Source organism: Carcharhinus amblyrhynchos, chromosome 33 (assembly GCF_965287045.1).
Source record: "Carcharhinus amblyrhynchos chromosome 33, sCarAmb.v2.hapA, whole genome shotgun sequence".
Classification (NCBI taxonomy): Eukaryota; Metazoa; Chordata; class Chondrichthyes; order Carcharhiniformes; family Carcharhinidae; genus Carcharhinus; species Carcharhinus amblyrhynchos.
In genome coordinates, this window is record NC_137356.1 from 5461363 (window position 1) to 5488256 (window position 26894).

General features: G+C 50.2%; 1 protein-coding gene across 1 annotated transcript in view; it reads right to left on the reverse strand.

Annotated features, from left to right (window-relative positions):
* Positions 1-26894, reverse strand: part of LOC145361085 (uncharacterized) — a 266002-nt gene that overhangs the window by 157343 nt on the left and 81765 nt on the right. The window contains exons 5-8 of the mRNA XM_080216669.1: positions 12790-12921; positions 9533-9685; positions 4434-4577; positions 1030-1194 (exon numbers count right to left, since the gene is read on the reverse strand). Coding sequence (XP_080072795.1) covers positions 1030-1194; positions 4434-4577; positions 9533-9685; positions 12790-12921 — 594 coding nt within the window. The remainder of the gene's footprint in view (positions 1-1029; positions 1195-4433; positions 4578-9532; positions 9686-12789; positions 12922-26894) is intronic.

Sequence of the window (26894 nt, forward strand, 5' to 3'; positions counted from 1 at the left end):
TTCCCATCATGCAAAACCGGCCTCCCACCCATCAACTCCATCTACACTTCCCGCTGCCTCGGGAAAGCAGCCAGCATCATCAAAGACCCCACGCACTCCCGGACATTCTCCCTTCCACCTTCTTCCGTCGGGAAACAGTCTGAGGTCACGTACCGGCCAACTCAAGAACAGCTTCTTCCCTGCTGCTGTCAGACTTTCGAATGGACCTACCTCGCATTAAGTTGATCTTTCTCTACAGCCTAGCTATGACTGTAACACTACATTTTCCCCCTTCTCTATGTACTCTATAAACGGTATGATTTGTCTGTATCGCGCGCAAGAAATAATCCTTCTCACTGTATACTAATACACGTGACAATAATAAATCAAATCCTAGACTGTAACACTCTATTCTGCAGTCTCTCCTTTCCTTCTCCCCTATGAACGGTATGTTTTATCTGTATAGTTGGGGGGGAACAGAGGATGCACGGCGCGGGGTGGGGAGGGAGGACATGCGGGGGGGGGAGGGCATGTGGGGTGGGGAGGGAGGGCGCACAGGGCGGGGTGGGGAGCGTGGGGGGGAAAGATCGCATGGGGGGAAGAGGGAAAGGTGTGTGTGGGGTAAGGGAGGGTGTGTGTGGGGTAAGGGAGGGAGTGTGTGTGTGTGTGTGTGGGTGGTGGGGAGGGTTTTTGTGGGGGTAGCAGAGGGTGTATGTGGGGGTAGGGAATGGTGTGTCTGTCAGGAAGAGGGGAGGGTGTGTGTGGGGGGGCGGGGTGAGGGGAGGGTGTGTTTTGGGAGGGGAGGGGAAGGTGTGTTTTGGGAGGGGAGGGGAAGGTGTGTGTGTGTGTGTGTGTGTGTGTGTGTGTGTGTGTGTGTGTGTGTGTGTGTGTGTGTGTGTGGGCTTTCTGGACAGTGGCTGGTAGTGCGCCTTACGTACTGCTACAAGTGCGTGTTACACCAGCCCCTTCCCTACCCGATAACACTGCCATTGTAACCTCTCCACATTTGAAACCGGTAACCTGGCTGAAGGGAGTGGAAGTGGGCCTTACCCTAGTGTCGTGCGTGTCGTAGTCTTCCCTCTCAGCCGGTCCAAACCTCTTGTTCCACTCGTAATCTCTGTCCAGGTAATCGTACGTGTTCTCATTGTACTCCTGAAATTCATACCCGTTTGTGAAAGGACCCTCCGATTCTTCAATCAGCTCCTCCTCCATGGTCTGCAAGGCAGCAGAAAGGTTACTGAAGCACCATCGCCTCCCCCAGCCTTACCTTCCCTTCACAGAGATGGGTTCAGTGACCCTTCAGCCCATTTGGACTCACCTTGGTCCATTGTCCAGCTACTTCCCCGCCTCCCGGTTACAAACTGTCACAAGGATTTCCTTCGCCCCTTGAGCCGTTTTGTCAATACCTCTGGTGCCCGGGTCTCAGTCAATTTCTTTACCCACACTTTCGGGCTATTTCACTCTTTAAAGGACCGATTCACTCGTTCGTTTCAAGGTATTAACAATGTCAGCAAGTGACTCAGGGCCAGATCCAGACAGCAATTTAACAGCAAGACCAAAGCTCGGATGTGATATTGATATACCACGGGAATGAGTGCTTCAGAATCGTTACATTGGAGAAGGAGACCATTCAGCCCATCGAGTCTACACCGACTCTCCAACAGAGTATCCCACCCAGGCCCTTTCTTGTTACCCCACGTCTTTACTAATCCTCTAACCTACACATCTTTGGACACTAAGAGACAATTTAGCATGGCCAATCCACCCTAACCTACACATCTTTGGAGACTAAGGGATAATTTAGTATGGCCAGTCCAGGTAATCTACACATTGTTGCTGAAAGCAAAATACTGTAGATGCTGGAATCTGAAACAAAAACAGAAAATGCTGGAAAATCTCAGCAGGTCTGACAGCCTCCGTGGAGACAGAATAGAGCCAACGTTTCGAGTCCGGATGACCTTTCGTCCAAAGGGGCGGGGGGGAGGGGGGTGCGCGGGAGAGCTCCGCCCAAGACCGCAAGGAACTACAGGAGATCGTGAATGTAGCCCAATCCATCACACAAACCAGCCTCCCATCCATTGACTCTGTCTACACTTCCCACTGCCTCAACAAAGCAGCCAGCATAATTAAGGACCCCACGCATCCCAGACATTCTCTCTTCCACTTCTTCCGATGGGAAAAAGATACAAAAGTCTGAGGACAGGCGTCAACTGACTCAAGAACAGCTTCTTCCCTGCTGCCATCAGACTTTTGAATGAACCAATCTTGCATTAAGTTGATCCTTCTCTACACTCTAGCTGTGACTGTAACACTACATTGTGCACCCTCTCCTTTCCTTCTCTATGAACGATATGCTTGTCTGTGTAGCGTGCAAGAAAATATACTTTTCCACTTTGACAAAGGATTGTCTGGTCTCGAAACATCAGCTCTCCTTACAGATGCTGCCAGCCCTGCTGAGATTTTCCAGCATTTTCTCATTTGGTTTCAGATTCCAGCATCCGCAGTAATTTGCTTTTAGTACTTTTCATTCAATACCAATACATGTGACAATAATAAACCAAGTCAAATCAAATCAAAATCAACATTCATTGCAAATTCCTGAAAACAGAACATTCCTGATAAGGGAATAATATTCCATTGGAGAAGTGATGATTCATGTAACAGAAATGGACTCGCACAGACAAATGGGTTAGGCTCTGAATCACTTGTTGATGCCTCCTGTAAATACTACTAAACTTCACCCTGACTGATCTTAGAGCACAGAGGTTTACAGCAATGGAAACAGGCACTTTGGGCCAACTTATCCCAGGGATACAAGCCCAGAATCTGGCCCCACATGAACCACTTGCTGATGTTGTTAATATCTTGAGATAAACGAGTGAGTCGGTTCTTGAAAGAGTGAAATACCAGATTCAAATCATGACATGATTGAGAACCTGCATTAAATTGGGCTACTCTGTCAAAGAGCTGGCATGACGGCAAGGGACTGAATGGCCTCTTTGGTCTAACAGATGGCGCAGTGGTTAGCACTGCCACCTCACAGCGCCAGGGACCTGGGTTCGATTTCCAGTTTGGGACACCGTCTGTGCAGGGTCTGCACATTCTCCCCGTGTCTGTGTGGGTTTCCTCCGGGTGCTCCGGTTTCCTCTCGCACTCCAAAGATATGCGGGTTAGGGTGGGTTAGCCACGTTAATAGGAGATATACAGTAAATGTCAGAACCCTTTGGAGTATTGATAGGCAAAGGGATCTGGGTGTACAGGTACACAGGTCGCTGAAAGTGGCAATGCAGGTGGAAAAGGTAGTCAAGAAGGCATACGGCATGCTTGCCTTCATCGGCCGGGGCATTTGGCAAGTCATGTTGATGCTTTATAGAACCTTAGTTAGGCCACATTTGGAATATAGTGTTCAATTCTGGTCGCCACACCACCAGAAGGATGTGGAGGCTTTGGAGAGGGTACAGAAAAGATTTACCAGGATGTTACCTGGTATAAGAGGGCATTAGCTATGAGGAGAGGTGGAAGAAACTTGGTTTGTTCTCACTGGAGTGACGGAAGTTGAGGGGCGACCTGATAGAAGTCTACAAGATTATGAGAGGCACGGACAGAGTGGATAGTCAGAAGCTTTTTCCCAGGGTGGAAGAGTCAATTACTAGGGGCCACAGATTTAAGGTGTGAGGGGCAAGTTTTAAAAGAGATGTACGAGGCAGACTTTTTACACAGAGAATGGTGGGTGCCTGGAACTCATTGGCTGGGGAGATAGTGGAAGCGGTTATAGTAGTGACTTTTAAGGGGCGTCTTGACAAATACATGAATGAGATGGAAATAGGGGGTGTTAGTTCAGTCGGGCAGCATGGTCAGTGCAGGCTTGGAGGGCCGAAGGGCCTGTTTCTGTGCTGTAATTTTCTTTGTTCTTTGTTCTAAATTGCCCCTTAGTGTCAAAAGGTGTGTGGGTTAGATGGATTGGCCATGCTAAATTGCCCCTTCATTTCCAAAGATGTTTGGTGGATTAGTGGGGTAAATATGTGTGGAAATGGGGATAGGGTTGGATGAAGAGGGCCTGGTAAGATCCACTGTCAGGAAGTCAGTGCAGATACGATGGACCGAATGGCCTCTTCTGCACTGCAGTTCAGGCCAGTATTCTTATTTCCCCATTCATTTCCCCATTTTACTGCTTTGTTACTTCTAGTTGGGGTGGTTGCGGGGGATGGGGGGAGCGGTTGGTGGGTGGAAGAAAATGATTTTGGAGTAATTACAGATTTCAAATGAGGATACAGCTTGTGTCAATGCGGGACCCAGACGTGAATCTCTCTGGAAGCTCTGCTCACTGGGTTTCACCTCTCTGTGCATGAGGCATGGGCACCCTGATAGTCCATGAAGCTTAATGGCCGTCATGTTTCTTGGCTGTCAAGGCACTGGTTGATGAGTTTGAGCAACGGGTGGAAGGGTGGGCTTACCTCATGGTCTGTTACATTTCCATCAACAAATTCCGTGTGGACGGAGGCATTGTGGATAGCTGACTCCAAATCCGTGTAATACTCCGCGCCAAGGAAATAGTCATAGGCATTCTCGACTTCCTCAGGTGGGCTCAGCTCCTTAGCCTACACAAGGAAGGAAAAGGCAAGAAAGAGTACATTAGGCCTCAGCAACTCGAGAGGATCCTGGCCAGCCGACCAACTCTTCTGGTGACTTCAGCTGATCTGGAGGGAATGGTGGTCATGGGGTGGCATGGTGAGTAGCACTGCTGCCTCACAGCCCCAGGGTCGTGGGTTCGATTCCTGCCTCGGGTCACTATCTGTGTGTGGAGTCTGCACATTCTCCCCATGTCTGCGCGAGTTACCTCCAAGTGCTCCGGTTTCCTCCCACAGCCCAACGATGTGAAGGTTAGGTTGATTGGTCATGCTAAACTAACCCTAGTTCAGAGATGATTAGCAGGATAAATATATAGGGTTGTGGGGATAAGGCCTGGGTGGAATTGTTGTCGGTACAGGCTTGATGGGCCAAATGGCCTCCTTCTACTGTAGGGATTCTATGAAACTTCCATTCTAAGATACCTCCCAGACCTGACTAGGTACCCCACTCATCGAGCAATGGGTCAGAGCGTCAGTGCGATGCGCCACTCAACCCCACGGCACATGGACTGCAGTGATTCAAGAAGGCAGCTCACTATCACCTTCTCAAGGGGCAACTAGGGATGGACAATAAATACTGACCCAGCCAGCGATGCCCATGTCCCATGAGTGAATTTTGAAGAAACAGGAGGGGCGTACTCTGGATCTACTGTGGAAGGTAGGCCTCAGACCAGAGCCCAGTATCCGGCCTTCGGAGGAGAAAGGAAATTTGGGAATCTTTTCCCGCCTCCCAGACAGGCACTGGACAATAATGCTTACTTGCACTAATTGTCCAATTCCTAAGTAGAATGTGGCCCATGGGGTGGGGTAATATACCAAATATTTTAATCAAAGGAGCTTCAAATCATTTTGAATTTATTCTTAAAATATTATTTCTCTTTCCTGTTGCAAACGGGGCAGTGGAGTTCTCTCTTGTCTCGCTCTGGGTCAATTCCGGCCTCGGGTCACTGTCTGTGCGGAGTTTGCACATTCTCCCTGTGGGTTTCCTCTGGATGCTCCGGTTTCCTCCCGCACTCCAAAGATAAAGTTTATTTATTAGTCACAAGGAGGCTCACATTAACACTGCAATGAAGTTACTGTGAAAATCCCCTAGTAGACACACTCTTGTGTGGTTACACTGAAGGAGAATTTAGCACGGCCAACGCACCCTAACCAGCACATCTTTCGGACTGTGGGAGGAAACCAGAGCACCCGGAGGAAACCCATACAGACATGGGGAGAATATGCAGACTCTGCCAGGTCCCTGGCACTGTGAGGCTGCAGTGCTGGACATGCTAAATTGCCCCTTAGTGCCAGGGGGAATAGCTAGGGTAAATACATGGGGTTATGGGGATAGGGTCTGGATGGGGATGTGGTCAATGCAGACTCGATGGGCTGTATAGCCTCCTTTTGCACTGTAGGAATTCTATGGATCTAACCTTCATTATTCTTTCTCTGGTCCATACACTGTCCTCCCATCTCACCAAGTGACTTGGCCTAATCTGGGGTGCAGAGGAGATTCACTAGGATGATTCTGGAGTTGAGAGGGTTGGCTTATGAGGAAAGTCTGAGTAGACTGGGGCTACACTCATTGGAATTCAGAAAAATGAGGGGCGATCTTATAGAAACATATAAAATTATGAAGGGAACAGACAAGATAGAAGCAGAGAGGTTGTTCCCACTGGCGGGTGAAACTAGAACTAGGGGGCATGGCCTCAAAATAAAGGGGAGCAAATTTAGGGCTGAGTTCTGGAGGAACTTCTTCACCCAAAGGGTTGAGAATCTGTGGAATTCCCTACCCAGTTAAGGCTCCCTCACTCAATGTTTTTAAGGCAAGGATAGATAAATTTTTGAACAGTAAAGGAATTAAGGGTTATGGTGAGCGGGCGGGTAAGTGGAGCTGAGTCCACAAAAAGATCAGCCGTGATCTTATTGAATGGTGGAACAGGCTCGAGGGGCCGACTCCTGCGCCTAATTCTTCTGTACCCCAGAGCCAGCCCACTCCAGCCTCCAAAGACAGTCAGACGTCGATCCACGTTTGGTTCACACCTGGTCACCTTGGAAGAAAAATCAGTAATTCGGCAATAAATCAAACCTCGGAGATTAACAGAAGCTGGTGATGCCGCGCGGTGTGAGGCTCAGGACACTGCGTGATGTTAAAAGCCCAGCAATTCGAGCGGCAAAAAAAAAGCTGGATTATTGCTCTCGGCCGCACAGCGTGCATTCCAATTATCAGCAATGGCTGTGACGCATTAACTCATTTGCGACAAATATAAACGCTCTTCAAACCCCATTCAGATTGCACCCAGATCACCGGGGGGGGGGCGCAAAGAGGGCAGGGGAGGGAGGTGGAGAGGGTGGGGGAAGGGGGTGGAGAGGGTGGGGGAAGGGGGGGCGGAGAGGGTGAGGGAAGGGGGGGCAGAGAGGGTGGGGGAAGGGGGGGCAGAGAGGGTGGGGGAAGGGGGGGCAGAGAGGGTGGGGGAAGGGGGGGCAGAGAGGGTGGGGGAAGGGGGGGCAGAGAGGGTGGGGGAAGGGGGGCGGTGAGGGTGAGGGAAGGGGGGCAGAGAGGGTGGGGGAAGAGGGGGCTGAGAGGGTGGGGGGAGGGGGTGGAGAGAGGGTGGGGGAAGGGGGGGTGGAGAGGGTGGGAGAAGGGGCAGAGTAGGTGGGGGGAGGGGTGGGGAGGGTGGGGGAAGGGGGGGTGGAGAGGGTGGGGGAAGGGGCAGAGTGGGTGGGGGGAGGGGTGGGGAGGGTGGGGGAAGGGGGGGTGGAGAGGGTGGGGGAGGGGGGTGGAGAGGGTGGGGGAAGGGGGGGTGGAGAGGGTGGGGGAGGGGGGTGGAGAGGGTGGGGGAAGGGGGGGTGGAGAGGGTGGGGGAAGGGGCAGAGTGGGTGGGGGGAGGGGTGGGGGCAGAGAGGTTGTGGGGAGTGTTGCCATTATCTCACCAGCCCCTCCCCATGGAGGGAAGCCCTTTGCAGGATCCGATTGTGATCAGAACGACAGTGTGTAAAACCCAAACCCTGGTTTCTGTTGCTATCGGATCTCTGCTCCAATGTCAGCCAATCTTCATAGCCACCAATTTACTCCCAATTGTTCCCAAACATCCTCTGCCCCCCCTGCTCCTGCCCCCCACTCCTCATTAACAATATCTCCTTTCTGGGATAATCTGGAACTATTGTATCGAGAATCTGTTGACCCAGTTGAAACATCCCAGATGAACATGGAGGGATATCTGTTGGCCAGGGGGGAATGAAGTGAATGGAGGGTAGGTAAAGGAATGAAGATGGAAGTTGTCATGGTCTCAATGAAAGGTGGAACCAGCTCGAGGGGCTGAATGGCCTCTCCTGTCCCTTGTGGTTCCCGGCACGTCGAGACGTTTGGGGTGGGGAGTCCTCATGAGTGACTCAATATATGAGACAGTATATTTTAGTTTATCGGGTTTATTTATTAGTGTCACAAGTAGACTTACATTAACACTGCAATGAAGTTACTGTGAAAATCCCCGTGTCGCCACACTCCGGCGCCTGTTCGGGTACACTGAAGGAAAATTTAGCATGGCCAATGCACCCTAACCAGCGCGTCTTTTGTTCATTCAGAATGGTGCTTGCTTACAGTACCACTTTTTCAGTTAACGAAACTGGGCCCAAACAACCCATTGCCAAGTCCATTACACCAAGGGGCGGCACTGTGGCACAGTGGTTAGCACTGCTGCCTCACAGCGCCAGGGACTTGGGTTCGATTCCTGGCTTGAGTCATTGTCTATGTGGAGTCTGCATATTCTCCCCGTGTCTGCGTGGGTTTCCTCCGGGTGCTCCGGTTTCCTCCCACAGTTCGAAAGACGTGCTGGTTAGGTGGATTGGCCGTGCTCATTTGCCCCTTAGTTTCAGTGCCACGGGTTTATTTGGAATCACGAGCTTTCGGAGCGCTGCTCCTTCATCAGCCGAGCGGAGAGGTAGGTCCACAAACACGGCATATATAGACAGGGACACCTCTCTACCTCTCCGCTCAGCTGATGAAGGAGCAGTGCTCCGAAAGCTTGTGATTCCAAATAAACCTGTTGGACTTTAACCTGGTGTTGTGAGACTTCTTATTGTGTCTGACACCAGCATCTCCACACCTTAATGTCAGAGGGAGTGGCAGGTTAAATACTTTGGGTGACAGCATTGGGGCTTGTGGTTGGTGCAGTCTCGATGGGCTGAATGGCCTCCTCCTGCAGCGGTGGGGGGGGACTCTATGATTTGGGCCAGGCATTGGGGTGAAAAATAAACACAGTGGAGGTTATCCGTTAGATAGTAATCACCAGTCCCGAGTTAACAAATCAACGACCCCACTGTCGCCTCACGTTCAATACACGGTAGCACAGCGGGTTAGCACTGCTGCTTCACAGCTCCAGGGACCTGGGTTCGATTCCCGGCTCGGGTCACCGTCTGTGTGGAGTTTGCACATTCTTCTCATGTCTGCGTGGGTTTCCTCCGGGTGTTCCGGTTTCCTCCCACAGTCCAAAGGTGTGCGGGTTAGGTCATGGTAAATTGCCCCTTAGTGTCCTGGGATGTGTAGGTTAGAGGGATTAGCGGGTAAACGTGTAGGGATATGGGGATAGGGTCTGGGTGGGATTGTGGTCAGTGCAGACTCGATGGGTCAAAGGGCTGTTTCTGCACTGTAGGGTTCTATGATACCTGCACCCCCCACTCTCCCCTCACCCACTTCCCTTTCGCAAACCCTCATCCTGTGAAGAGACGGGGATATAATGGCAAGGACGTGGGTGACAGCAGTGCAACGTGAATAGGGCTTTGCAGTGTGCGACAAGCCTGTTTTAGTCCGTGTTAGCAAAATCATAACATGTCAAAGCTCCTCCTACAGCGCCCTAAGGAGGAGCCCGATCGCTTTCTGTGGGTTTTTTTTTTGCTTTTTGTGATTTTTTTGTTTTAAATTTTGTTTCGTCGTTGTCTACCTGTTCCCCAACCCCAAAAGTTTCTATCTTTTGCCGGGCTGCCCGATCTTTCTTCTTCTTTCTGCGATTTTTTTTCGATTTCTTTGATTTGCCCTTGCCCTTCTGTTTGGATCGCTTGCGACCCTTCCTCCTTTTTTTGTGTCGGGGACGAGTCTGTAAAAAGCACCGAGAGAGACACTGAGGCCGGGAGAAGACGTACAAAGAGAAAGGAAGCAGGGGGCATGTGGAGGTGAGACAGTGCGGGCTGAGGGAACAGAGTTTGTGTTCAAGTTCATGTTTAAATTTACTTATTAGTGTCGCAAGTAGGCTTACATTAACACCGCAATGAAGTTACTGTGAAAATCGCCCAGTCGCCACACTCCGGCGCCTGTCCGGGTACACAGAGGGAGAATTTAGCACGGCCAATGCACCCTAACCAGCATGTCTTTGGACCCTAAGGGGCATTTTAGCACGGCCAATGCACCTTGCCTGTGCATCTTTAGAGTGTGGGAGGAAACCGGAGCACCCAGAGGAAACCCACACAGATATGGGGAGAATGCGCAGACTCCACACAGACGGTGACCCAAGCCAGGAATTGAACCCAGCTCACTGGCGCTGTGAGGGAGCAGCACTAACCACTGTGCTACCACAGTTTTCCATTCACTGCAGCGGGACTGGAGAATCCCACCGGTATGAGTGGGAAAATTCCACCCCAAATCTTTCGTTGTGGGGGAAATGTCAACCTCCATTGTACCACCAGCTTTGTATGTATTGGAGTGGCACAGTGGTTAGCACTGCTGCCTCATGGCACCAGGGACTCGGGTTCGATTCCCGGCTTGGGTCACTGTCTGTGCGGAGTCTGCATGTTCTCCCCGTGTCTGCGTGGGTTTCCCCCGGGTGCTCCGGTTTCCTCCTACGGTCTGAGAGACGTGCTGGTTAGGGTGCACTGGCCGTGCTAACATTCTCCCTCAGGGAAGGAGCTGTTCTCGAGTTGGTTGGTACATGACCTCAGACTTCTGTGTGTTTTTATCCCGACAGAAGAAGTTGAGAGAGAAAAAGTGATCACTTTAAACTTAAACCAGGTTAATTGGACCAGGTGACAAGTTAGCGCATGGGATGGATGGACTAGTGGGAATCAGAATATAAACAGTAGGTGCTGCTGACGTTCTCAGGGATGGGGGTGTGGGCAGGGGGTTGGGAGCCGTGTGCAAGAGGTGGGAGGTCAGCTCAGAGATTCCTGGAGAGGTTCAATAATGATTGCCCCCCTTCCACCACCAATGGAGATGAGTTGATAAGGTGAGGGGTTGGCCGGAGGTCAGTCAGAAAGGAAGGAAAGAGTTGTCAGGGGAAGCGAAGTTGCCCACGTAAGGTGAGTGCCCTAGGGAGAGAAATCTCGAAAAATCAAGAGAAAGCATCAGAGTGGAGATAGTTGAGGAATGAGAAGGTGACACAGACAGGCTGTGTTTGACCTGTATGTCTTCACTGCTGTTATGGTGGATTACTGAAGCTTCACATTTAATGTCTCACCCTGTAAATAAAAAGCATGTCACACACACACACACACACACACACACACACACAGAAATAACAATTAAACCCCATGTCTGGGACACATGGACAAGTTTCCCTTCAGGCTGGAGTTACTCCCAAAATTAAAGCTCCACTCCCGGGTCCTACAAACTGGCCAGTTCACCTGGGCAATTTAGCACGGCCAATCCACCTAGCCTACACATCTTTGGACACCAAGAGAAATTTAGCATGGCCAACCCACCTAGCCCGCACTTCCCTGCTCTATCACTCTTGCTTTGGAAGTTTATATCCTTCAAGTGCTGAACTGACTCCCCTACCTTTGCGAAAAGGTATTGATTACCTAGCTGATCTGTGCCCCTCATTATTTTATAGACCTCTGTAAGATCATCCCTCAGCCTCTTACGCTCCAGGGAAAGAAGTCCCAGTCTATCCAGCCTCTCCTTATAACTCAAACCATCAAGTCCCAGTAGCATCCTAGTAAATCTTTTCTGCACTCTTTATAATATCCTGTCTCTGATGGGGTGACAGTATTCCAAGTGTGTCCTTACCAATGTCTTGTACAACTTCAACAAGCCGTCCTAACTCCTGTATTCAATGCTCTAACCGATGAAACCAAGCATACTGAATGCCTTCTTCACCACCCTGTCCACCTGTGACTCCATTTTCAAGGAGCTATGAACATGTACCCCTAGATCTCCTTGTTCGGTAACTCTCCCCAAATAAAGGGTTCAAAACTCACTCTTGCCTCCCCTCCTTCACATGAGAGAGAGAGAGAGATTATTAATCATCAGGTTGCTAAGTAGACCATACGACACAACCTCTTTCCTCAGCTGGGTCAAAAGTCAAGCCATCCAAATGGCGTGCGGGCAACAGATTGTGGGTTTGCCCCGTACAAATTCTCATTTGTTTAACTTGCAATGACCCCCCCCCCTAAGCACCGCCACCTAATTTATCAGGAATAGCAGATGGGGGCCATTGTAACCGACGCACAATTTGTACAGTTCTCAAGGCTTAATGACAGAAGAAGAACCATGGGGGTGGGGGACTTGCTGGGAGGACTTGTGCAGGGAGGCCAAGCACTCAATAAACTTAGGACCTTCGAAGATAGGAGCAAGAAGAGGCCATTCTGCCCTTCGAGCCTGCTCCACCATTCATCACGGTCATGGCTAATCGTCCAACTCAATAGCCTAATCCTGCTTTCTCCCCATAACCTTTGATCCCTAAGTGCTATATCCAGCCACTTCTTGAATACATTCAATGTTTTGGCATCAACTACTTCCTGTGGCAATGAATTCCACAGGTAAAGAAATGTCTCCTCACCTCCATCCTAAATGGTCTACCCTGAATCCTCAGACTGTGACCCCTGGTTCTGGAAACCGCCCCCCCAATCGGGAACTTCCCTCCCTAAATCTACCCTGTCTAGTCCTGTTAGAATTTTATAATTCTCTGTGAGATCCCCCCCTCATAAAGAAGAACTTCCAAGCTGGGAGCAAGCAGAGGGAACAAGAAGGAAGCACACAAGAGATAATTCCTTGACATTTGGATTTCCAATTGAAAACCAACTTTTTTTTTAATCTTTGGAAACTTCTCTTGACATGCTTAGGTCCCCAACTGGCTGGACACCGCATTGCCAGTGTGCGAAGGCAACATCGCTTCCCCGGGGCCACCTTTTCCCCAGATTTGAGCAGGACGGGAGAATTAGCCCAAAGAGCACCGCAAGGCACGGAACAAATACAGAGCGCACGCACCTCTTCCTCGTAAACGGGTTCCGGAAGCTTCAGGGGGTAAGGCAGAAGGCTGTCACAGTCCGGTATGTAACGCTCGCAGTAGCTGTAGGCTGCCTTCGGATCCGGGCTCATAAGCAGCTGCTGGATATCCCCCTGAGAGAGAGAAAGAGCAGAACAAGAAAGGTCACAACAGAGGCCAGAGGTCACAGTATCCCAAAAACACACACAGTTACTAATGGACCACACATTTCAGCCACGTGGGTACTGCGAGACTCAACGTCACTCACCCAGTAGGGAGCGGTCAGAAGGTTTTAGCTTTTCATCACAAATGATGAATGGGATGGATAGGATAGAGGTGGAGAGACTCTTCCCGCTCAAAAAAGACAGTAGGACTAGGGGGCACAGCCTCAAGATAAAGGGGAGGCGGTTTAGAACGGAGTTGAGGAGGAACTTCTTCACTCAAAGGGTGGTGAATCTCTGGAATTCTCTGCCCGTTGAAGTGGTGGAGGCTGCCTCGCTAAATATTTTTAAGAAGCAGGTTGATGGGTTCTTGATAAGAGAGGGGATTAAGGGTTATGGGGAGAGGGCGGGAAAGTGGAACTGAGCCACAACAGATCAGCCATGATCTTATTGAATGGCGGGGCAGGCTCGAAGGGCTAGATGGCCTACTCCTGCTCCTATTTCTTATGTTCTTATGTTCTTATGTTCTTATGATTATAATTGGAGCAGGATTCTTTTACACACGGTGACCTTTACCTGTTGGATACAGCCACACGGTTCTCCCTGTGTGTCATGTCATTATAATGATTATAATATGATGTTAATTATTGTACATGGCACCAGTCGCTCGTAAGGCTTTGGGGAAAGGCACTGTGGGATTATTTATTCAAACTAGCCACATGAGAACAGTTACACATAGAGAGAAGGCATCAGAGCTGTGTGCGTGTGTTCTACTCAGAGCATGAGTAAAACTAAGACTGGATCACCTGACCCACTTCCCTTCCGCTGGTGTCATGCTGCAATCCCTTAAAGTCATATTCCAACGCACTTCATACTAACCCTCCATTATACAATTCGCTTTCACCCTTGTGGTGATTTCCAGATATGTGGCACCTTTGGATGACACCGGGATTTGATGGTTTGAGTTATAAGGAGAGGCTGGATAGACTGGCACTTTTCTCTCTGGAGCCTAGGAGGCTGAGGGGTGATCTTATCGAGGTCTATAAAATAATGAGGGGCACAGATCAGCTAGATAGTCAATATCTTTTTCCAAAGGTAGGGGAGTCTGAAGCTAGAGGGCAGAAGTTTAAGGTGAGAGGGGAGAGATTCAAAAGGGCCCAGAGGGGCAATTCTTTCACACAGAGGGTGGTGAGCTGCCAGAGGTAGTAGTAGAGACAGGTACAATTTTATCTTTTAAAAAGCACTTAGATAGTTACATGGGTGAGATGGGTATAGAGGAATATGGGCCAAATGCAGGCAATTAGGACTAGCTTAGGGGTTTAAAGAGAAAGGGCGGCATGGACAAGTTGGGCCGAAGGGCCTGTTTCCATGTTGTAAACCTCTATGACCTTTCCTACTCTCGATTCCTGCATGGTGGCACAGCGGGTTAGCACTGCTACCTCACAGCATCAGGGACCCGGGTTCAATTCCCAGCTTGGGTCACTGTCTTTGTGGAGTTCCCCACGTTCTCCCTGTGTCTGCGTGGGTTTCCTCCGGGTGCTCTGGTTTCCTCCCACAGTCCAAAAGACGTACTGGTTAGGGTGCACTGGCCGTGCTAAATTCTCCCTCAGTGTACCCGAACAGGAGTGTGGCGACGAGGGGGATTTTCACAGTAACTTCATTGCGGTGTTAATGTAAGCCTACTTGTGACACTAATAAACAAACTGATGGGGTTCCGGGAAAAAGGCAGAAGAATGGGGATGAGAAAAGTATCAGCCACGATAGAATGACGGGGCAGACTCGATGGGCCGAACGGTCTAATTCTGCTCACGTGTCTTATGGACTGTGGCAGTTCAAGAAGGCAGCTCACCACCACTCTCTCTAGGGGCAGTTAGGGATGGGCAATAAATGCCAGCGACACCCACATTCCATAAACAAATTAAAATAAAGATTTCCATTAGCGAAGGGAGGTTCTAGCCCTATTAACACTCTGGGTACATATCACAGCCTTTCAGTGAGGAACTAAAAGCTTCGGTTTTTACCCTCCACAGTCTCAGTCCACAACATGGGGAAGTAATCAGTGTCTGTTGGGATTCTCCCTTATATGAGCTACTCGACTCTCCTTCCAATTAGGAAGCAGAATGTGTTTTCTGGCCTGTGCTCAGGCCGTTTATAAATCTATTCCCACGGAGTTTCCCTCATCTATCCCTCCGTTCCTTAACCCCGGCCCTCCCCCCCAAACCACCCAACTTTCCCCTCCCCCACATCTGTAGCGTTCCCCCCTCCTCTTTCCCCACCAATTTGGGAAGATAGCGTTGCGATGCCGAGAGTCCGGGTCATTCCCAGTGGAGATCACATGAAGACAGGAACTTGGAATCGGCTCCAGCTCTTAACGAGGCTTTGCCAAATGTGGTTAAATGTGTTCCTGGGGTAGGGGTGTTCCATCACATGATGTGTCCCCCACCTCCTTCCTTCCCCCTCTCTCTCCCCACCTCCTTCCCTCCCCCTCTCTCTCCCCACCTCCTTCCCTCCCCCTCTCTCCCCACCTCCTTCCCTCCTTCCCTCTCTCCCCCTACCTCCTTCCCTCTCTCGCCCCACCTCCTTCCCTCTCTCCCCCCACCTCCTTCCCTCTCTCGCCCCACCTCCTTCCCTCCTTCCCTCTCTCGCCCCACCTCCTTCCCTCTCTCCCCCCACCTCCTTCCCTCTCTCGCCCCACCTCCTTCCCTCCTTCCCTCTCTCCCCCCACCTCCTTCCCTCCCCCTCTCTCCCCACATCCCTCCTCCCCCTCTCTCTCCCCACATCCCTGCCTCCCTCCTTCCCTCTCTCCCCACCTCCCTCCTTCCCCCTGTTCCCACCTCTCTCCTTCCCCCCCTCCCTCAGGTATGACCCATTTAAACATGTTGAAAATGGCGGTCAGTCCCTTTGCCCGGAATGACACAGCCGAAATGGGGAGCGCTCCTTGTGTCCCGGGAAACCTGCCAAAAATCAGAGCGCGAGCTCGTGGGAACGTGTTGGAAATGGAGTGGCTGCAATACCAAGAGTGACAATACCGGAAAACAGTGTGAGATACTCCGCAACGTCCCACAGCCCCTGAGAGGTGCTTCAGAAATACAGGACATTCCACCACCTACCTTCCCACTCTGTGTCCGTATTTAATCTAGCCTTTGGGATACAAGGCCAGGTATCTAGATAGGTTGAGAACTGGCTTGGTAAGAGGAGGCAGAGAGTAGTAGTGGAAGGGTCCTTTTCTAGCTGGAGGTCTGTCACTAATGGTGTGCTGCAGGGCTCAGTACTGGGACCTCTTCTTTTTGTAGTATATATAAATGACTTGGAAGATGGAGTAAGTGGTGTGATCAGCAAATTTGCTGATGACACTAAGATGGCTGGATTGGCAGGCAGTGAGGAGCAGTGTCTGGCAATACAATGGGATATAGATAGGCTGGGATATTGGGCAGATATACGGCAAATGGAGTTTAATCCTGATAAATGTGAGGTGATGCATTTTGGCCGGAATAATGTAGGGGGGAGTTACATGATAAAGGGTAAACCTATAAGGAGTTTAGAAACGCAGCGGGACCTGGGGGTGCAAGTGCACAAGTCTTTGAAGGTGACAGTACAAGTGGAGAAGGTTGTGAAGAAAGTTTATGGTATGTTAGCCTTTATAGGAAGGGGTATTGAATATAAGAGCTGGAGTCTAATGTTGCAGTTGTATAGAACGTTGGTTAGGCCGCATTTGGAGTACTGCGTCCAGTTCTGGTCGCCTTACTAGGGGAAGGATGTGGAGACTCTGGAGAGAGTGCAGAGGAGGTTTACCAGGATGTTGCCTGGTATGGAAGGACTGGGTTATGAGGAAAGATTGAAGAAATTGGGGCTGTTTTCCCTTGAAAGACGGCGACTGAGGGGGGATCTAATAGAGGTATATAAGATTATGAAGGGTATAGATAAACAGTGGTAAGCTATTTCCTATGTTAAAAATGCACAGTACGAGGGGCCACGAGCTTAGGGTGAGGGGGAAAGGTATAACACGGATATTAGAGGGAGGTTTTTCACACAGAGGGTAGTGGGAGTATGGAATGCTCTGCCAAGCAAGGTGGTGGAGGCAGGCACGCTGGAGTTGTTTAAGAGTAACTTAGACAGGCACATGAGTGGGTTGGAGATGGGAGGATATAGGAGATTGTCTTAAACAAGGTTCATTAGCATTGGGACGTCCCTGGTAATGTATAAGGACATGGAATGATACTAATGTTTTTCTCTTTTAATTCACAGGTTTTAAGTCGGTCCACCTTGTTGTCCAACGAGGGGCATACACGCGATGGGTCGTACAGGGCTGCTCTTGGATGTTCGAGAATAGCCTAGTGCTTCATGTCGTTAGTGTGTGCTTAAACTGGACCAGATGCTGGGCAACACGACAGCTCAGTGACTATCACTGTTTGCTGTGCAGATACATGGATTTGGGCCGGTGTCTGTGGGAGTTTGCGCATTCTCCCCGTGCTTGCGTGGGTTTTTTCCGGGTGCTCCGGTTTCCTCCCACACCCCAAAGATGTGTTATTAGGCTGATTGGAGGTAATAAATTGTCCCTAAATTAGTTTCCCTCAATGTGGAATGCCATTAGCATAGATAAGGGTTATAGGTGGAGGGGGGACTGGTAACGTTAAAATGGCGGCGTGGGCTCGTTGGGCCGAAGGGCCTGTTTCCCAGGCTGTTTTTGTTCTTTTGTTCTTTGTTTATTTATGAACATTTCTTGGCTCCCGTTATCGCTATCTCTGCTGAAAGCTGCCACTGAGCAAATTCCCCAAGGACCATTCCCAGATTCTATTCAAAGTGGCTTTTAACGTTTGTCATTCTAGAACATTCCAAAGAGCTGGGAATGAAAGATGCCGATATGAGCCATTACGGAGATACACAATGGGGACAGCAGGGGATTCTCTCCCTCTCCTGAGGGAGGTGTGAGTGGTGGCCGTTCGTCAGGGGTGGACACGTTATTCAGCTGCGATATCGATGAACAATCTACAGGTGCGCACGCAGACAGACAAAGACACGTCTACACGCGTACACAGACAGACACATACAGCTGCAAGCACACGCAATAAATGGACAGACAGAGGGGCACACTAATACGTGCACGTGTATATACACACACACACAAAAACAATTGCAAACACAAACACACACATAATCAGACATAGACGCACATAATGACAAGTAGACATACAGGTACAAAGACACAGTCACACCTATACACACACACACACACACACACACACAGAAAAAGGCACATGCGTGCATGGGCACAGTCGATCGTGTGTGCACAGTCTCTCTCTCACACACACACATACACAAGCAAAAACACACACACATGCACAGAGACAGACATGCAAACCGAGACACACACACAAAGGTGCACTGACAGAGACACACAGAAACAGATGCTTAGAGACACCTCCAATGATGAACAAACGTGGGTAAACACAAATCATGCACAGAGACACGCACAGAGACACGGTTACAGAGATAGAGAGCAACATAAAAAGACACAGAAAGACAGACAGATGGATGCACACAGGAGGACAGAAACACACTGCAAAACACACAGACACAACATCACTGGACAGAATCCCCTCCAGAACAATTCACGTCTCAAGTCGTCCCTTTATTTAAGTCGATGTTTACTCAAATAGAAGTGGCAAAGAGGTTAGTGCCGGGAATCATAGCCTTTCTGGTTGCATCTGGGGGGGGGGGCACGGTCAAACCAGGCAGATTTGAACATTAAATCACAATTTGAGAGAATGGCGGGGGCGCTGCTGCGGGCAGCAAATCAGGAATAGAGCGAGAGAAAAATCAGAAATCACACACACACACAGACACACACACGCACACACACACACGCACGCACACACAGACACACACACACACACACAGACACACACACACACACACACAGACACACACACACACAGACACACTCACACGCACACACTCACACACACACACACAGACACACACACGCACACACAGACACACACACACACACGCACACACACACACACACGCACACACACACACGCACACACACACACACACGCACACACACACACACGCACACACACACACAGACACACACACACGCACACACACACAGACACACACACAGACACACACACACGCACACACACACACACAGACACACTCACACGCACACACTCACACACACACACACAGACACACACACACACAGACACACTCACACGCACACACACACACAGACACACACACACGCACACACACACACACAGACACACACACAGACACACACACACATACAAAAATCCTGAACCTTGCTCTTTCAAATTCGGAGAAAGACTGAGGGTTGCAGTCAAATATTTTCATTTGGACTCAGTGATTCAATTAGTGCCGTAAGATCATTACACAGAAAGGCCCTTTTGTTCCCTCTTGGCCCACTCGCAATCAAGTTACACTATTTATTGGAAGAATTGAAGGGTTTTTTTTTTCAAGCTCCAAATTGTACAATGTGTCCCCACCCCAGCCCTCCGGCTCCCGCCTTTCATCCCAGTGGCGAGGAAACTCTCGGGGTAAAAGACAAGGTGCGCAGGAACACCCCGGGACCGAGGCCCCATTCTGTGCGTGCACCTGCACCACTCAGCACGGCAGGCCACCCTCCCCTCACCCCCCACCCACCCCCCCCCACTCCCGAGAGCACTCAAACATTTGCCGGGAAAATTCCAATCTTGGCATCCTCTGCGTGTCTGGGGAAGAGCGAGGCCAGCTGAGAGGAATTCCACTCTGCGCAGAGAGCGGGGGCCATAAAATAAACTCTCGAAGGGCCGGGGGGAGGGAGGGAGGGAGGGAGGGACGGGAGAGGGAAAACTGCTTTGATTTTGGCTGCTAAGCGAGTGAACAAACCAGAATGCTGTCAAACCTTCAGGAGCCGGCCCAGGAACAGCACGGGGCATAGAGTCCTCCAGCAACATAGCACAGAAACAGGCCCTTCCACCCAACAGGTCCATGCCTACCAGCTAGTCCCAATTGCCCACATTTGGTCCACACACATCTCATCCTTTCCCATCCATGTACTTATCCAAATGCCGCTATTGAACCCACCGCTTTCTCTGGCAGCTCATTCCATACAGAGTAATAAAGGTTTTTAGCATGGAAACAGGCCCTTCGGCCCAACTTGTCCATGTCGCCCAGTTTTTACCACTAAGTTAGTCCCAGTTGTCTGCACTTGGCCCACATCCCTCTATACCCATCATACCCACGTAACTGTCTAAATGCTTTCCAAAAGACAAAATTGTATCTGCCTCTACTACTGCCTCTGGCAGCTCGTTCCAGACACTCGTCACCCTCTGAGTGTTAACATTTATTGCCCATTCCGAATTGCCCCTTGAGAAGGTGGTGGGTGAGCTGCCTTCTTGAATCACTGCAGTCCCTACAGTGTAGGTACACCCACAGTGCTGTTAGGGAGGGATTTTGACCCAGCGACAGTGAAGGAACGGCCGAGATATTTCCAAGTCAGGATGGTGAGTGGCTTGGAGGGGAACTTGCAGTTGGTGGTGTTCCCCTATATCTGCTGCCCTTGTCCTTCTAGATGGAAGTGGTCATGGGTTTGGAAGGTGTTGTCCGAGGAGCCTTGGTGACTTGCTGCAGTGCATCTTGTAGATGGTACACACTGTGCACCAGTGATGTGGGGAATGAATGTTTGTGGATGTGGTGCCAATCAAGTGGGGCTGCTTTGTCCTGGATGGTGTTGCTCTTCTTGAGTGTTGTTGGAGCTGCTCCCATCCAGGCAAGCGGGGAGTATTCCATCACACTCCTGCCTTGTGCCTTGCAGATGGTGGACAGGCTTTGCGGGGGGGGTCAGGAGGTGAGTTATTCACCACAGAATTCCAATCTTCTGACCAACTCTGATAGCCATGATGTGGAGATGCCGGTGTTGGACTGAGGTAAACACAGTAAGCAGTCTGACAACACCAGGTTTAAGCCCAACCAATTTATTTGATAGTAAACTCACAAGCTTTCGGGGTTTGCCCCTTGGTCAGGTGAATGGAGAGTTCTGGCCTCAGACAGAGCATATAACAGCACAGACAGTTTACAGATTACTGATTAGAATGCGAGTCTTTACACTTAACCTGCTATTCGGCCTCTTTAAGACTTGAACGGCAGGTTAGTTGTAAAGACTCGCATTCTAATCAGTAATCTGTAAACGGTCTGTGCTGTTATATGCTCTGTCTGAGGCCAGAACTCTCCATTCACCTGACCAAGGGGCAAACCCCGAAAGCTTGTGAGTTTACTATCAAATAAATTGGTTGGACTTAAACCTGGTGTTGTCAGACTGCTTACTGTGCCAACTCTGATAGTCACAGTATTTAACAGCCTGATCCAGTTGAGTTTCTGGTTAATAGTAACCCCCCCCCGAGAATGTAGAAAGTGGGGGATTCAGCGGTGTCAATGCCATTGAGTGTCAAGGGGCAATGATTAGATTCTGTCTTATTAGAGATGGTCATTGCCTGGCATTTTTGTGGCTTGAGTGTTACTTGCCACTTGTCAGCCCAAGCCCAGATATTGTCCAGGTCTCGCTGCATTAGGACACAGACTGCTTCACTATCTGAGGAGCCGTGGATGGTACTTACGCAATCATGAGGGAATATCTCTCCTTCTGACCTTATGATGGAAGGGAGGTCATTGAGGAAGCAGTGGTTGGGCCTTGGACACTATCCTGAAGAATCCTACAGTGATGTCCTGGAGCTGAGATGATGAAACTTCAGCTGTGCACCACGCCCCCCCCGCCAACCCCAAGAGAGACAGAGACAATATCCAAGCAAACCACAAGATGTTACAGATCACCTCAGTGCAAAAAAAACACAAGCTGAAGGTAAATGACTCAGTCCCATGGGAAAACTCTCACATCAGAGCTAAACCAGAAGGTGCGAAGGGCCAGATTCAAGCTGAGTATATACCGGTGAAAACTCACAATGAACCAAAATCGTAGGAAGGTAGTGATCAGGAGGAGGTAAATTCAGCCTTTGGAGCCTGCTCCGCCACTCAATCAGATCACGGCTGATCGCTCCCTGGTCTCAAAATCGTCAAGGAAACAAACTCGGAATGAGCAAATTTTAGCGAGGCCAAGGAAATAATGACCCATAATTCCACTATTGACAACTCAAAGCAGGAATTGAAATCCCAACCATACAGGGGGGAGTTTTCCTGTCCCTCATGGGAAGGGTAGTTGGCCAGGGGTGGGGGGGCAGAGCTGGACCATGCAAACGTCTGTTGACCTCGGGTGGGATTTCCTGGTTTTGGGGTGAGCTCACAGCCTGAAAACCCCAACCCAGACAGTCATGCGCATTCATAGAAAGGCGAGTGGGTAACTTGGGTAACTCAGAGTCACACAGAATCACGCACACAAATATTCTGTTTGCTAGGGGATGTTTGTACCTTTTATTCGATATGAAAGGGGGGGGATATTTGGGTGTGAGACAGGCTGATGGACACATTTGGGTCTCCGCAGTCAAGGCTGCCTCTGGGGGCAGACATCTTGGGATAAGTTCAATAAATCCCTTCACTGAGACAAGTCACTGATGAAGACTTATACAGGGAAGAGAGAGAAGGAGACAGTCACAGAGAAAAGGGCGCAAGAGAAGGAGAGAGAATCAGAGGGAAAGAGAGAGGGAGAGACAAACAGAGAGAGTGGGATACAGACAATCCCAGTGAACGAGAGAGACAGAGAGACACATAGTCCCTGAGCGAAACACACTCACCAGCTAAGGTTTGAACACAAAAGATGCACCAGTCAGGAAAGGTGCTAGATATGGAGAGGGAGAGAGAGAGAGAGAGAGAGAGAGAGAATGCAAAAGAAAGACAAATAAAGAGGAGAAAGTAAGTGGAAGAAAAATAGATAAAATTGAGATAGCCTGAGGTGCAGAATGAGATTATCTGTGGGACAGAGACAGAACAGGGAGAGAGAGAGAGACAGACAGAAAGAGAGAGAGGGAGACAGAGAAAGAGAGAGAGAGACAAAGAGAGAGGGAGACAGAGAGAGAGAGAGAGAGAGTGGGGAGAGAGAGAGAGGGAGACAGAGAGAGACAAAGAAAGAGAGGGAGACACAGAGAAAGAGAGGGAGACACAGAGGGAGGGAGAGAAGACAGAAAGGGAGAAACACACACACACATGGGAGAGAAGACATTCTGTCCTCCAGTTGGTGAAGGTACAGGGTGTGTCATGGTGAACTATACTGCACAGTCCCAGCTGATGTATTGCTGAGACCACACACACATTCAGATCCTGCATCACACACACTGCACTCCAGTCACAGCTACCATCAGTCGGAGAGAGTTATAGGCACAGCGCAGGCATGTAATGTGGCCTGGCAAAATCTGACAGGACCCAGTCAATCACAACAAATACTCACACAACAACACAGCTCAGACATAGAACAAGAGGGAGCCGGAGAGAGAGAGAGAGGGAGAGAGAGAGGCAGAGGCAGAGGGAACGAGAGAGAGAGAGAACGAGAGACAGAGAGGCAGAGGGAACGAGAGACAGAGAGACAGAGAGAGGCTTCTAGCCCACTTGGCTGCTTCACATTCCTATATCTAAAGGGATTCTAATCGTTTTCTTGCTCCTATTGGGCTGGGCTCCAAGAGGAAATCAGGAAAATATCTTTCCCCACTCAGAATCCACAGCGGGGACTTCTACCCAGTGACCCAGGGAAGAATGCGATTAGACTCAGTACGGACACACACATGATCAATGATGCTGCCAGCTCTCAAACTGAACTCCAATTCCATCAGCAAGAGCCTGGCTCACACAGCAGAGAGGAACATAACTCTGTGCGTCACCCAGAGTCAGCCACAGGGGGAGGGAGGGGGAGAGGAGGGGAGAGAGATAGAGAGAGAGAGGGGGGGAGAGAGAGGGGGGGAGAGAGAGAGAGGGGAGAGAGAGGGGGGGAGAGAGAGAGAGGGGAGAGAGAGAGGGGGGAGAGAGAGCGAGGGGGGGAGAGAGAGAGGGGAGAGAGAGAGAGAGAGAAAGAGGGGGGAGAGAGAGGGGGGAGAGAGAGAGGGGGCAGAGAGAGAGAGAGAGAGGGGAGAGAGAAAGAGGGGAGAGAGAGAGGGGAGAGAGAGAGAGAGGGGGGGAGAGAGAGAGAGGGGGGAGAGAGAGAGGGGGGAGAGAGAGAGGGGGGAGAGAGAGAGAGGGGGGAGAGAGAGAGAGGGGGGAGAGAGAGAGAGGGGAGAGAGAGGGGGGAGAGAGAGAGAGGGGAGAGAGAGAGAGGGGAGAGAGAGGGGGGAGAGAGAGAGAGGGGAGAGAGAGAGAGAGGGGAGAGAGAGGGGGGGAGAGAGAGAGGGGGGAGAGAGAGAGGGGGGAGAGAGAGGGGGGAGAGAGAGAGAGGGGAGAGAGAGAGAGAGGGGAGAGAGAGGGGGGGAGAGAGAGAGGGGGGAGAGAGAGGGGGGAGAGAGAGAGAGGGGAGAGAGAGAGAGAGGGGAGAGAGAGAGAGAGAGGGGAGAGAGAGAGAGGGGAGAGAGAGGGGGGAGAGAGAGAGAGGGGAGAGAGAGAGAGGGGAGAGAGAGAGGGGGGAGAGAGAGAGAGGGGAGAGAGAGAGAGAGGGGAGAGAGAGGGGGGGAGAGAGAGAGGGGGGAGAGAGAGGGGGGAGAGAGAGAGAGGGGAGAGAGAGAGAGAGAGGGGAGAGAGAGAGAGAGGGGAGAGAGAGAGAGGGGAGAGAGAGAGAGAGAGGGAGAGAGAGAGAGAGAGGGGAGAGAGAGAGAGGGGAGAGAGAGAGAGAGAGAGAGGGGAGGGAGAGAAGTTGGAGACAGAAGCAGGGAGAGGTGGGGGGGAAGGAGAAGAAAATTGGGGCAAAGTCACTGCCCTCCGTTTTTGTCCCGCGCAGCGTCTGCCACCCGGGACAGACCTTCACATTGTTTGCGGTTCAGCTGGGTAAAATCTCAACTGATACTCCAGCGCAGCGCTGAGGGAGAGCTACACTGTCAGCGGTGCTGTTTTTCAGATGAGATATGGAACGGCGGAACCCACTGTCCATCCAGCAGCAAAAATCCTCCCGGAGAAAGCAACAACAAAACCAAAACAAGTTCACAAACTAACGGTTTATCTTTCCTTACACACCCACTGGGGTTATAAAAGTACTCTCCCCCAATCCCCGTCTGCTTCCTATTCCTAGCGGGTCAGCTGATCACCGCATGTTGCCATTGGTTACTTGGTGACAGCCACCACCCCAGGGAAGGGCAAGCAAAAGTCCCACGGACATCCTTTAACAGCACTTGGCTACTTCATGGGATCTTGCTGTGCACAGATTGGCTGCCGCCTCTCCTGCAATCCAGCAAGAAACTACACTTCAGAACGTGCCTCATTGGTTGCACAACACCTTGCCCCATCCTCAGGCGATGAGAGGCGCTATATAAATGTAAACCTATGTACAGGTGCAATGCACAGGACCAGACAGCACGACACAACGTCCTAAACTCGTATGGCCGCATCGATAAGACTCTTAAGCTAGGGGGTAGTTAAAGGGTATTTGGGGACGGGACTGGGGGCAGAAAGGTGAATGTTAAGGTTACAACCAGAACCAGCCACAATCTTATTGACTCGATGGGCCAAATCCTGCTCCTAATTTGTATGTTGGGACCTACTCAGTTAATGGTGGGGCGTTGGGGAGAGTTACAGAACAAAGAGATCTAGGGATACATGTTCATAGCTCTTGGAAGGTGGAGTCACAGATGGACAGAGTGGCGAAGAAGGCATTTGGCATGCTTGGTTTCATTGGTCAGAACATTGAGTACAGGAGTTGGGACGTCTTGTTGAAGTTGAACAAGACATTGGTAAGGCCACACTTGGAATACTGTGTACAGTTCTGGTCACCCTATTATAGAAAGGATATTATTAAACTAGAAAGAGTGCTGAAGAGGATACTAGGATGCTACTAGGATTTGATTATTTGAGCTATAAGGAGAGGCTGGATAGACTGGGACCTTTTTCCCTGAAGTGTATAAGGCTGAGGGGTGATCTTATAGAGGTCTATAAAATAATGAGGGCACAGATCAGCTAGATAGTCAATATCTTTTCCCAAAGGTAAGGGAGTCTAAAACTAGAGGGCATAGGTATAAGGTGAGAGGGGAGAGATACAAAAGGGTCCAGAGGGGCAATTTTTTCACACAGAGGGTGGTGAGTGTCTGGAACAAGCTGCCAGAGATAGTAGTAGAGGCGGATACAATTTTGTCGTTTAAAAAGCATTCAGACAGTTACATGGGTACAATGGGTATAGAGGGATATGGGCCAAATGTAGGCAATTGGGACTAGCTTAGGGGCTTAAAAAAAACAAGTTGGGCAGAAAGGCCTGTTTCCATGTAAACCTCCATGACTCTATAACTTCACATACCAGATAAGGATTTCCTTCCCCTAAAGGACAATAGTGAACCAGATGGGTTTTTCCAACAATAGTTTCATGGTCATCAGTAGATTCTTAATTCCAGATTTTTTTTTGTTCGATTCAAATTCCACCATCTGCCGTGGTGGGATTTGAACCCGGGTCCCCAGAACATTAGCTGGTCCTCTGGATTAATAGTCTAGTGATAATTCCACTAGGCCATCGCCTCCCCAGAGCTTAAGGTCCCAGTAGCTGAAGGCATGGCTGACTATGTTGAAGAAATGAAAATAGGGGGTGGGTTTGGAAGCCGAAACAGGAGGAACATGGAGGGTCTCCCACCTCCACCCCCACGTAAGAGTGTAAGACCATAGACATAACAACAGAATTAGGCCACTCAGCCCATCAAGTCTGCTCTGCTATTCAATCATGGCTGATTTTTTTTCTCATCCTCATTCTCCTGCCTTTTCCCCATAACCCTTGATCCCCTTATTAATCAAGAACCTATCTATCTCTGTCTTAAAGACACTCAATGATCTGACCTCCACAGCCTTCTGCGGCAAAGAGTTCCACAGATTCACCA